General features: G+C 47.0%; 1 protein-coding gene across 1 annotated transcript in view; it reads left to right on the forward strand.

The window, feature by feature from the left end:
• The window catches only part of LOC309527258 (alpha-2-macroglobulin-like), a 56245-nt gene that overhangs the window by 35135 nt on the left and 7790 nt on the right, over positions 1-13320 (forward strand). Inside the window, exons 22-29 of the mRNA XM_082213911.1 lie at positions 104-155; positions 952-1038; positions 2551-2727; positions 4296-4380; positions 8276-8432; positions 9450-9524; positions 11807-11972; positions 12380-12612. Of these exons, the coding sequence (XP_082070037.1) occupies positions 104-155; positions 952-1038; positions 2551-2727; positions 4296-4380; positions 8276-8432; positions 9450-9524; positions 11807-11972; positions 12380-12612 (1032 nt within the window). The remainder of the gene's footprint in view (positions 1-103; positions 156-951; positions 1039-2550; positions 2728-4295; positions 4381-8275; positions 8433-9449; positions 9525-11806; positions 11973-12379; positions 12613-13320) is intronic.

Below are 13320 nucleotides of genomic sequence, written 5' to 3' on the forward strand. Positions count from 1 at the left end.
TTTAGATCTTATTTCCTTCTCAAGGTAGGCATTAACTATTTCCGTTATCTCATCAGAGTCTCTCGTTCTAAACTTTCCCCTTTCCCATTCTGTCTCCACAAAGCCTGAAGGGATTGAGAAAGATGTGGTCTTCAGCAGCCTCTTGTGTCCAGCTGGTAAGTGCCTGGTGGTAGGGCCTTCTGCAGAAAGCTCACACTCTTGGTGAGATGACAATACCAAAGCTGATCTACAGCCTGTTGCAGATATTAATACTGTGACTCCTTTTGGAAGAAATCATTGTCCAGGCCCATAAGAACATTTTAAATTTTTTTACTTTCCGAAATCTTCAGAAACAGAACATAAGCATCAAAAATACAACCCAAATATCCATACAATGTCTTGTGCTGTCCAGCACAGGTTCTGCATCTTACAAAATATACAATAATTCAAACAGACCTAGAAGCAGAAGTCTTTCTCTTCCCACAGCATCCATTTTTTGCCTGGAGCTGTTTTTCTCTCAGTCAGAGAGGGATTTTTACACATCCTTACTTCACAAAGCCTTGAGAGAAAAGACACAAAGGCAACTCCCTTCAAAATGGAGGTTTGCAATCCAATACCTTCTTCACATGATCTAAGGTTACAACACACACAAGTTACCTACTAGAGAACAACAATCAGTTAGCTAATTATCTACTCCGCAAGAGCTCAGAGTGCTCTCCTTGGCTTTAATAGAGCCCTATGGAAAATCTCCATGTTAAACCTTCAGCAATATACATGTAGCCATTTTTCATTTCTGTGTCAATTAAACCAGTTATACTTCACACGGCCTCCTATCCCGATCAGCTGGATACTTCATTGAAGAGGAAGGAGTTGGAGCATCTGTAAGGGGCATTTCCTGGTCTTTCAGAAGCTGCCCATGAGATTGATGGGCAAAGGCATGATCAAAACTCTCTCTTTCTCTCCTGCTTGCAGAAAAGTCACAATCATCAGCACCTATAGCTTTAGCGCTGCCAGCCAATGTGGTGGAGGGCTCAGCCAGGGCTTCAGTCTGTGCACTGGGTAAGTGGGGCAACCTTGGAGGGGCCCATGCTAGGGCTCCGGTTACTCTTGTAAACCCCCCCCCAAAAAAAAAAGGCCCAAGGAGGACTGAGGATGCTCAAAGGTTGTGTTACACTGAGGGCGCCTCTATACTAGTTTCTGATGGGATTCAAACACTTACCTTCAAATTCAGGTTGCTGTGCAATTATAGGTGATTGGTAGTTTCTCTTGTGCAGCAAACCTAGTTCCCCAAAAGATCAGACTTATTTGTGATAAATAAAAGTGAATCACTGGAAAGCACGGGATGACAACTGCTTTGATGCAGCATAATCTAACCTCCCCGAAAACAAATCAGAACAAATGCTCGTTAAATGGCCAAGATCACCTAACCTCCCTGAAATCAAATCAACATCAACATGTTCAATGAAGAGACAGACTGGAGGCACCCTGAGTGTCTGTTAGGGTGGGGGGGGGAGTGGTGGATGGCAAATGGAGTGGAGTGTCTTGAAAAGGGGCTTGCTGGAAGCCTGGATGGGAGCTCTCTGCACAATTCCACTTGCTAGTCAACAACAACAACAACAACAACAACAACAAACAACAATTTATTATTTGTACCCCGCCCATCTGGCTGGATTTCCCCAGCCACTCTGGGCGGCTTCCAACAAAGATTAAAAATACATTAAAATGTCACACTTTAAAAGCTTCCCTGAACAGGGTTGCCTTCAGGTGTCTTCTAAATGTCAGGTAGTTGTTTATCTCTTTGACATCTGGTGGGAGGGCGTTCCACAGGGCGGGTGCCACTACTGAGAAGGCCCTTTGCCTGGTTCCCTGTAACTTGGCTTCTCGCAGCGAGGGAACTGCCAGAAGGCCCTCGGCGCTGGACATCAGCGTCCGGGCAGAACGATGGGGGTGGAGACACTCCTTCAGGTAGACTGGGCCGAGGCCGTTTAGGGCTTTAAAGGTCAACACCAACACTTTGAATTGTCCTCGGAAACGTAGCTTTCTTCCCAATTCCAAACAGTGCCTGGCTCTTCCGTCTCCTCTCCTTGCATACCCAAGCACCCCCCTGCCCTATGGACTGCCTGAGTACAATGAATAACGAGACACGACAGTTAGATCAGGGCACGATTTTATCAACTACAGGTGTAAGAGGTTTGGTATAGCCACCCGCTTCTGACCAGCCTGCCGGAAGGACTTAAATTTGGGATCAACCATAAGTGAGGGAGTTCCTGACCTACATCGAGGAATAACCCCACCCCCCTGGGTTGCACCTGGGGAGTGCTGTGGCCCTAGTCCCCTTCTGGGCGTCAATAAAGAAGCATCTCTCCTAGATCCCTTTAATGGGATAACCGCTTTTTCAGAGGGGCAGGCAGAAGCTACAACCTCCAATCTGACCAAGACAATGCCTACGCAATGCCTAAACCCCCACTCAAGCAAATGCTCACCAAAGCTCCAAAATGTGGCCTGATCTTTTTTTCACCTCTCCCCCTTCTATTTCTCTCCCTCACCTCCCCTTCTCGTACCACATCCCAGGAGACATCATGGGAACAGCCATAGAGAACCTCCACCAGCTTCTCCAGCTGCCCTACGGCTGTGGGGAACAGAACATGGCTCGCTTTGTCCCCAACATCTACATCCTGCAGTACCTGAATAACACTGGGCAGCTGACGGAAGAGGTCAAGTCCAAGGCCATCGGATATTTAGTGGCTGGTGAGGAAGACTCGTAGTTCTGCGGGGGAAATTCTACTCTTGTTTTCCTTGAAGCTTTGGGGTGGGCAGGGAATGAAGTATCTGGCAGCTTCTGTCACTTCCTCATTTTCCCAATCTAAAATTCAGTTCTGTATGTTTTGCAACAATTTGCACTCTCTCGCTCTCGCTCATCCTTAAAAATGTGTCAGCGTTTTCATGTGAATGTCTCTAAATCAGCCTTTCTCAACCTGTGGCTCCCCAGATGTTGTTGAACTACAACTCCCATCACCCCTAGCTAGCAAGGCCAGAGCTCAGGGATGATGGGAGTTGTAGTCCAACAACATCTGGGGACCCACAGGTTGAGAACCGCTGCTCTAAATAATATACCTATATGCAGTTTTTTTGCAATCAATTTCCCTGAATACAATGCATTTTTTGTATGATGCTTTCACTAATAGCTTATTTTTATGCTCTCTCGCTCTCTCTCTCTCTCTCTCTCTCTCTCTCTGTCTGTCTTTCCCTGGCAGGACTCAAGGCAGCATTTTTATGATTAATTATATAATTAACAATTATATAGTAATTCTATACTTAAAATATAATGCATTTCTGCAAACATTGATTGGTGAACTGCATTCCAAAATTCAGATACGTGCTAACTTTGAAGGGTTATGCATTCATTTATTTGAAGGGTTATTGTCAGGTTCAGGGAACAGGCTTCCTCCCAGCTTTGGCAGCAGATAAGCAGAACAAAGGGAAAGGAGTCTTCTTACCAGTTAGAACTTTCATGATCACAACAAGAGAACAAAGAATCCATTTCCTAGGAATGAAGGTGCTCCCAATTAAGGGTTCCACCCACTTCCTCCCTAGTCACCCATGTCACTACCGTGCCTTGTAACCACTGTGCTTTCTGTGCTGCCACCTTATCTGCTCTTCTTGACCTTGGGCTGAGCAGATGAATGCTTTCCAGTGACAGTGAGTCTGTTAATTCTCTCCCTCCCGATTCTTCTCCTCCTAGCTGTTCCCCATCCAGTACTTCCCAGCTTCTGCCTTCTGAAGTATGTCCCTCTGCAAACCACTGTTCCAAATCTATACAGCCCTCCTCAGCACGGTCCCTGACAGTTACTCATTTATTTTTATATCCCACCTTTCCTCAAAGGAGCTCAAGGTGGTGTACTTCCTCTTTCCTTCTTCACCCTCACAATAACCTTGCGAGGCATGTGACTTAAAGAAAATGCAATCCGTTGTGAAAATGTAGAGTACTGAAGATAATAAGACTGGAAGAAGAAAAAAGAAAAAACCCAAAACTAACAGCACCCATCCATTTTCAACTACAGCATTAGTTGTTTCATTTCTAGGGGCTAGATTCATCACGGGGGCTGTGAATTCAGGGCATCATTTGAAGTCAAATAAGCGTAAAGGGGAGTGAAAAAGAAAACCATGAAACCTGACCTTTCAAACAGTGCGCAAGACCTTTATTAAGCAATATGTTGCCTTGCCACTTCCTTCCCAACGAGACACCTCCGTTGAAGTTAGGGTGAGATGCAAAGGTATTCCGACAGATGAAATTAAAATTTCGCCTTCCATTTTAGGCTACCAGCAGCAGCTGAACTACAAGCACTCTGATGGCTCCTTCAGCACCTTTGGACAAAATAACTGGGAGCCAGGAAACACCTGGTGAGATTGACAGTGCCAGAGTCATAATTTCAGCGGTGTGTGTGTGTGTGTGTGTATGGTGAGATTTGGCAGGATGTCTGAAAAGTTGCAGTAGTGAGGTAGGAAAGCTGTGGAAGGGGGAATCTCATCCGGCAACCTTGGGTTTCAGATAGTACATGGGTAGACAAGTGTAAAAAGCCCTGGACACAAATATTCATGGCCCTCTAGTGGTTCATTTACCAGAGGTACAGTCATAACTTGTGTTGCATCCGCTTCATGTTGCATCTTTTCGGGTTACGAATGTGTCAAACCCAGAACTGTTTACTTCCGGGTTTGCTGTGTGCTCACGCGCAGAAGCGGCGCTCTAGTTGTAAACAGCACCCCAGAACAGATCGAGTTTGCAACTAGAGGTACCACTGTAATGTATTTTGAGTTAACTCTGGAAGTGTGCATTCAATTCTGATCAAAGAGCGCAATATACCATATTTTTCGCTCCATAAGACACACCTGTCCATAAGACGCACCTAGTTTTTAGAGGAGGAAAACAAGAAAAAAATATTCTGAACGAAACAGTGGGTATATGATTTTTGTGGTTCAATGCTGTGGCCACAGACATGTGATTTGATGGTGAATTTGGGATGACCCAATGCAAAAATCCTGAGCATCCATGTGGATCTGTGCTTTGTAACCACATTTTTGCGCCATTGAGGCCCCACGCAACAGTGGGTGAGTGATTTTTTTGGTGCAGGCTGTAGCCATGGACATGCTGTGCAATCTGATGGTGAATTTGGGGTCACCCAATGCAAAAATCCTGTGGATCCATGGGCTTTTACCTCACCCCTCCTAGGCAGCAGCCTTTATCGCTATCCTCCCTTATCTCTCTCTCAATCCCTTACCGATCAGCTCCTTCCTTTCAACACCCCCTTCCCTCTTGTTTGCCTTAGGATCTTTTCCTTAGCTGGAGCAGTTTTTTGCTCCTCCTTTTCTTCTAATTTCTCTCCTCATTGCTTTAGTCTTCCTGTCTCCTCTCCTTGCCAGTTCGCTGTCTTTACCTCCCCCCTCCCAGGCAGCCTCCTTTATTGCTAGCGACTCTTATCTCTCTCCCTGATTGCTTGCTGATCAGCGGCTTTGTTTCAACACCCACTTTCCTCTTTCAAAAAACCCCCCACAAAAAACAACATTATCTGCTTTTCGTCCCTGGGCAATTCAGCTCCAGGGACCACACATTCACTCCATAAGACGCATAGACATTTCCCCTTACTTTTTGTTGGGATTTTTATCTCACCAGCTGCTCAGCAAGTAGCACTATGGTTGTTTATATCATGTGAGACAGGAAGTCTCAGTGCTGTTGGAGGATTGTTGGAAGTTAGTTTCACTTCTGATTGTGATGTCTGTTCTGTACTGCTGCTGAGAGAGAGCAGACATGCTGGTGGATTCTCTGTATATATGGACTGGAAATAAAGTAGTTTATAGCTACTTGTTAAGGGTATCGGGTGGTTGCTCGAGAGCAATCAGGCAAGATGCCTCACTGGTTTGTTCTAAAGCTTTATTATTGGTGCTAAAAACCTTTACAATGCAGAGCGCCTCTATTCCATGTCTTGCTCATTCACTGGCAGAATCTGAGAGTGGGCGGTCCTTAAATCTTCCCCAGCAGAGCAGTCTCTTGACCCCCAGTCTACGTCTCCCCTCTGCGCACAAGCCTACTGTGCAAGGAAGGCTTGGGTAACGGGGAACCTCCCTCCTCCCCGCTTTGCTCAGGCAAGGTGTCCTGGCACCGCCTTGCATCCTCCGAGCCCTGCATCTCCTCCTCACTAGAGGCGTGGCTTTCTTCCTCCGCTGATGAAGTGCTGCTTCCCGCGATCTTTGGGGGCTCTCTGTAATCCATCTACCCTTTCCCCTCTCGTCCCTGAGCCGATGGCAGTTCCCTGACACTACTGATTGTAGTTACAGATAGGTAGCCGTGTTGGTCTGCCATAGTCAAATTTTTTTAAAAAAAATTCCTTCCAGTAGCACCTTAAAGACCAACTAAGTTAGTTCTTGGTATGAGCTTTCGTGTGCATGCACACTTCTTCAGATACACTGAAACGGAAGTTGCCAGATCCTTCTATATAGTGAGAAGGTGGGGAGGGGTATTACTCAGAAGGGTGGTGGGAATGGGAGATTAGCAGATAGCTGAGATGAGCCTGTTGACGACTCTTAACGACTGCAATAGGTCTACAGGAAAAGGCAAGGGGTGAGAAGGTGAAAGATGGCTTAGTCATGTATAAAGAGATAAGAATCCAATGTCTTTGTTCAGACCAGGTCTCTCCATGGTTTTAAGTTTGGTAATGAGTTGCAGCTTCTCCAGTAGGAGAACGCTTCAATCTCCCAGGACATTCTATACAAGATCTCAAAGTAGCTGTTTTACTACAAAGGAATTTCAGAAATAGACTGGAAAGAGAAGCTGCTGAATTGGATTTTTTTTTTTTTTTTTTGACTACTGATTGTCTCTTTCTTCTGAAATGAGATGCCAGAAGACGAGTGTGCTCCTCTCAGGAGGGAAGGGTCACTTATCACCGGTCTCTCTGGTCTGAGGAAGATTTACAGCCAGAGGGTAACCACCAGAGAGATGCCCCAGTGTCTTGGGAAGGTGGGGGCCTTCCTGGGCATTTTTCCAACACTTTTTAGGAAGAAGAAAGTATGTCTTATGGAGTGAAAAATACAGTATATCAGGAGGCTTAGTTTGGTCAGGCAGAGCTCCCGAGAAGGGTGACCAAGAGGATAAAGCAATCCAGAAACCAACCCTTATGAGGAACGCTTGAGGGAGTTTCGTATGTTTAGCCTGGAAAAAAGAGACTGAGAGAAGATAGGATAGCCATCTTCAAATATCTCAAGGGCTGTCACATGGAAGATGGAGCAAGCTCGTTTTATTGTGCTCTGGAGGGTAGGACTCAAACCAAGGGCTTCAAGTCCCAGGAAACACTGACTAAACACTAGGTGAAACTTCGGTAAGAGCTGTTGGGCAGTGGAATAGACTCCCTCTAAATGTGGTGGGCGCTCTTTCATAGGCGGTTTTAAAGCAGAGGTTAGATGGCTACCTGCCAGGGATGCTTTAATTGAGATTGCTGCATTGCAAGGGGTTGGAATAGAGGACCTCAGGGGTCCCTTCCAACTCTATGCTTCTTGAAAGCGGTATGCATCTACACTGGCTCCCAGTATGTTTCTGAGCATGATTCAAAGTGTTGGTGCTGACCTTTAAAGCCCTAAACGGCCTCAGCCCAGTATACCTGAAGGAGCGTCTCCACCCCATCGTTCAGCCCGGACTCTGAGGTCTAGCTCCGAGGGCCTTCTGGCGGTTTCCTCCCTGTGAGAAGTGAGGTTACAGGGAACCAGGCAGAGGGCCTTCTCGGTGGTGGCGCACGCCCTGTGGAACTCCCTCCCACCAGATATCAAAGAGAAGAACAACTACCAGACTTTTAGAAGACATCTGAAGGCAGCCCTGTTTAGGGAAGCTTTTAATGTTTAACAGACCACTGTACAGTGGATGCTCGGGTTGCAAACGTGATCTGTACGGGATGCACGTTCGCAACCCGCAGCGTTCGTAACACTGCACGTCTGCGCACACGTGGGTTGTGATTCAGCGCTTGTGTGCATGCATGACTGCTGAAACCCAGAAGTAACCTGTTCTGGTACTTCCTGGTTTCGGCGGTCCATAACCTGAAAAACCACAACCTGAAGCATTTGTAATCCGACGTATGACTGTATTTTAATACTTGGTTGGAAGCTGCCCAGAGTGGCTGGGGAAACCTAGCCAGATGGGCGGGATATAAATAAATTATTATTATTATTGTTATTAAGAACAAAAAAGCATACTGCAGTTTGTGCAACAGGTTTTGTTTGCTTGCTTTGATCGACTCTGCTCTGGGCTCACTTTCAGGCTGACAGCGTTTACACTTGTATCCTTTGCCCGGACTAAGTCCATCATCTTTGTGGAAGAGAAGCACATCAGGGACGCTCAGGCCTTTCTGGCTTCCAGGCAGAAAGAGAACGGCTGCTTCCATAGCACCGGGACCCTCCTCAACAACGCCCTGAAGGTACAGAGGGTTGGAGGGAGACTCTATGGTGAAACATCAGCACAATCATAGGGCAAAACTTCTCAGCTTGTTTGGGTTAGCCTATGGGACTTGGGGTTAAGTTGGAGAAACTTGTTCTGTTTTGCTGAGTTTTACTCCCATTTTTGGTCCTGAGCCTTCAGGGTGGGGATTGCTCCAGATATTGCTGGAGCGACAATCTTGCAACTTAGCATTCCAACAGTTCTGGTGCAGCTTAGCTGCTGCCACAGCAAATAATAATAAAAAAAATAAATCAGTGCTCAGTGCAAGACACTGTGCCTTCTGAGGAAAGTGGGTTCTTTCTCCTTTCCCCGCTTCCTCTCTCAAGTGTATCTTTTAAAAAAGCCTTTCTCAGTATCAACCACCTGTAGCCCTGAGATTTGCAGGTGAGGCCTTCTTGGTGGTGATTCCACCACCAGGAGGTGTTTAGAGGGTGTTGACCCATGGCAGGGCCTGTTCAGGGGTGGTACCCTGTTTGTGGAATTTATTTGTTTCATAAAATGTATATACTGCTTGCTGTTGCTGGGAACCATCTTGTCTTGGGAGACAATGGAAGAATGCGACTTTGGGGTGTTGTCAAACTGCTGGATTGTAAGAAAGAAAGAAAAACACTTCAAAGTGGTTTACAAAAAGAATGGTTTGTGCCTTCCTTCCTCTTTACTGAGTTTCATGAGCGGTTGGAAAATGTCCCTGTTTATTCTTGCGTTTGATGGCTGAATGACACTGTTCCTGGCAACTCCCTCCCTCCCTCCCTCCCTCCCTCCCTCCCTTCCTTCCTTCCTTCCTTCCTTCCTTCCTTCCTTCCTTCCTTCCTGTGGATGTTTTCGCCATACTGGGCTCCTTTAGGAGGAAGGGTGGGATAAAAAATTCAGTAATCAATCATGAATAATATTTGGAGAGTGGTAGATTGATCTTGGGGTGGGGGGAGTTCCCTGGAGATGGCAAAGGGCTTTCCTGTACCACATGGGGGCTGAGCAATTCCCATCTTCTTTCTCACAGGGCGGGGTTGATGATGAGATCACTCTGTCTGCTTATATCACCATCGCCTTCCTGGAGATTCCTCTGCCTGTCACTGTAAGTAGCCATCTTTTCCCTTCTGCAATTCATCAGGGATAACCATTCAGGATGGGTAGAGGGTATTATTTTTACGATAATGAAGCAATGCAGCCGCGAGCTGCTGGTAGCTTGAAAGCAAAACATAATGGGAATGTTGGGACTGTTCCGTGGGAAACAGAGGGACAATCAATTCACAGTGCAGAGGGCACCGGAACTAGCTCGGAGCGTAATATGAGCTGAACAGGAAGTGTTTGTTCTCTCTCGACTACTGGAGTTTGAAGAGAGCAGTCATGTTTTCTGTAACGCTGCAAAGACAGAAATAAAGGCATGTAAATACGTTTCTGTCTATCTCTTAGCCCTGCCCAGGGGGGGGGGCAGGAAAGAGGGGTGTGTTCTTCTCACGCTGAGAAGGATCGCCTATCACGACCTCTGCCTGGATCATGCCAGGAAAGCAGACAGGGAGGTCAACAGGAGACCAAGCCGGGAGCCTGGGAGAGTTGCCAGTTTCTCCTGATAAAGGCTTGATTTCCGACAATTATAGCCTGAGATAACTTCACATGAAGCTAAACACTCCAGCAAAGAACCAATAACCAATCAAGCTCTTTTTGGGCCAAAGTCTTGAATCTATTTAGCCTAATTCAGAAAAGATTTTTCCAAAATAATTAGTTGATGGACTCTGCTTTTAAATGTTACCTGTTTTTTAAAAAAATATAGATAAAGGAAAAGGTAAAGATCCAGTTGTGACCAACTCTGGGGTTGCGGCGCTCATCTCGCTTTATTGGCCAAGGGAGCTGGCGTACATGTGGCCAGCAGGACTAAGCTGCTTCTGGCGAACCAGAGCAGCGCACGGAAACACCGTTTACCTTCCTGCCAGAGTGGTACCTATTTATCTACTTGCACTTGGACGTGCTTTCGAACTGCTAGGTTGGCAGGAGCAGGGACCGAACAACGGGAGCTCACCCCATCGTGGGGATTCGAACTGCCGACCTTCTGATCGGCAAGTCCTAGGCTCTTTGGTTTAACCCACAGCGCCACCCGCGTCCTAATAGATAGATGTAGATGTTGCTATTAACCTATTTGGGTTCTTTAAAAACAATATATTGTAATACCTTGGATCCTGAATGCCGTGTGACTTGAGCGTTTTGTTAGTTTTCCGGTTTGTGTCCGATGTGGTTCCAAGGCTTCTGGTTGTGTGCAGGAAGCTCCTGCAGCCAATCAGAATCTGCACCTTGGTTGTCCAACATTTTCAGAAGTCAAATGGAGTTCCAGAATGGATTCCGTTTGACAACCAAGGTACAACTATAGGTAAATTTAAAAACAAACAGGGTGCTGGGGAAGATGGGCTGGTCCAGCATGCTCTTACGAGCCCTTTTGAGAGGGATGTTACTGAAGCTGAGCCCAATTCCCTATTCAAGCTCCTTGGTGTGCTGAGAGTACAGTATATATGGCTTGTGAATTTGGCCAGAAAAGCAGATTTTCCCCTGTTCCAGTCACACACAGAGAGATGCTTCTAGAGGAGCATCTCCACCCCCATCGTTCTGCCCGGCCACTGAGGTCCAGCTCCGAGGGCCTTCTGGTGGTTCCCTCCCTGTGAGAAGCAAAGCTACAGGCAACCAGGCAGAGGGCCTTCTTGGTAGTGGCACCCGCCCTGTGGAACGCCCTCCCATCAGATGTCAAGGAGATAAACAACTCTCTGACTTTTAGAAGGCATCAGAAGACAGCACTGTTTAGGGAAGTTTTTAATGCTTGATGTTTTATCGTGTTTTTAATATTCTGCTGGGAGCTGCACAGGGTGGCTGGGGAGAGCCGGCCAGATGGGTGGGGTATAAATAATAAATGATGATGATGGTTTGATGATGATGATGAGGTTTCCAGTTCTAACCTAACTAATGCAGAGAAGACAAAGACCGCCATGCTTTCTAACTGGGAAGATAGATCCCTCTCACCTTTAGGCCCAAAGAGAGGTGAGATGAGCAGGAGGAAGCTGTAAACAGGATGCAACTTAAGACATTTCAGTATAAACATCAAAGCGTCAGGGAAGTCAGCAGAGAGGCTGAAGTTATAGGGATAGTCTGGGAATCTGGAGGTCTCTTTCTCCGCTTTTACCCCACACAAACCCATCTCAATGAACTGAGTTGCACCCAAACTTCCAGTGGTTGTGCTGAGACTTTGCTTTTCCCAGCAATATGTGGCCAGAAGGCCTGATCCTGCCACTCAAGCCACCTCCGGTAGCCTCCTGTCAGGTCTCTGGAAATGGCTGCAGTGGCTTGAGACAAGCTTCTCCTTTCTTCTCTCCCCAGCACTCCGTGGTGCGCAACGCCCTGTTCTGTTTGGAGACGGCGACGCAGGCGAAGGAGATCAACACTTACACCAAAGCCCTGCTGGCTTTCGCCTTTGCCTTGGCGGGGAAAGAGGACAAGAAGCAGGAAATGCTGCGTTTGCTTGATGGGGAAGCTGTGGCAGAAGGTGAGAGGCAACATATTTGCCTAACAACAACAACAACAACTTATTTATACCCCACCCATCTGGCTGGGCTTCTCCAGCCACTCTGGGTGGCTTCCAAAAAAATATTAAAATACTGTAATACATCAAACATTAAAAGCTTCCCTAAACAGGACTGCCTTCAGATGTCTTCTAAAAGTCTGGTAGTTGTTCTTCTCTTTGATATCTGGTGGGAGGGCATTCCACAGGGAGGGCGCCACCACTGAGAAGACCCTCTGCCTGGTTATCTGAAGGAGTGCAGCCTTATATAAGTTTGATACCTGTTTTAGAAAATGCTTTTGGAGCCACTGGTAAGCCTCGTTTATTAAAATGCCTGTAGTGGCGCTAGGATCGTTTGACTCGCATGCTAATTCACCTCTCCCTTTTTGAAGCTGATGGCTCTCTTCACTGGCAGCGGCCTGGAAAGCAAGAGGCGGACGCTGACCTTCCATTCCATCGCTTGCCCCGTGCGCCTTCTGCAGAGGTGGAGATGACAGCCTACGTCCTCCTGGCGTACCTGACCAAGCAGCCGGCGCCATCGCAGGAAGAGCAGGCGAAATGTGCCCGCATTGTCAAGTGGCTCGTCAAGCAACAGAACCCCACTGGCGGATTCTCTTCTACTCAGGTAAAGTTCCTTCCTCCTTTCCGGGGACCCAGGAGTAGAGGATGTTGGGAGGGACACAATCAGGCTGTTTTGGTTCATTAGATACAAGGAGTCCCATCAGGGCAAAAACTCCTCGGAAAGACATAGGCCGAGAGAAAAATAAAGGTCAGAGAAAGTTGCTGAAGTTTAGGTTCCTTGGCTCTAGATACAAGCTACTCAGACTCCATATTCTCACCATAATTCCCTTAGTCACATGTTAATTTATCTTAGTCATATGTTAATTTATCATTAATAGCTATATCCCATGAGGGATGTGGGTGGCGCTGTGGGTTAAACCACAGAGCCTAGGACTTGCCGATCAGAAGGTCAGCGGTTTGAATCCCTGCGACGGGGTGAGCTTCCGTTGCTCGGTCCCTGCTCCTGCCAACCTAGCAGTTCGAAAGCACGTCAGAGTGCAAGTAGATAAATAGGTACCACTCTGGTGGGAAGGTAAACGGCGTTTCCATGTGCTGCTCTGGTTCACCAGGAGTGGCTTAGTCATGCTGGCCACATGAACCGGAAGCTGTACGCCGGCTCCCTCAGCCAATAAAGCGAGATGAGCGCCGCAACCCCAGAGTCAGCCACAACTGGACCTAATGGTGAGGGGTCCCTTTACCCTTTACCTTTAGCTATTTCCCACACCTCTTTATACCATTCTTCCATTTTATATTCTGCTTGCCCCTTCCACTT

This window comes from Podarcis vaucheri, assembly GCF_965113315.1.
Source record: "Podarcis vaucheri genome assembly, chromosome: 2".
In the NCBI taxonomy this organism is placed as follows: Eukaryota; Metazoa; Chordata; class Lepidosauria; order Squamata; family Lacertidae; genus Podarcis; species Podarcis vaucheri.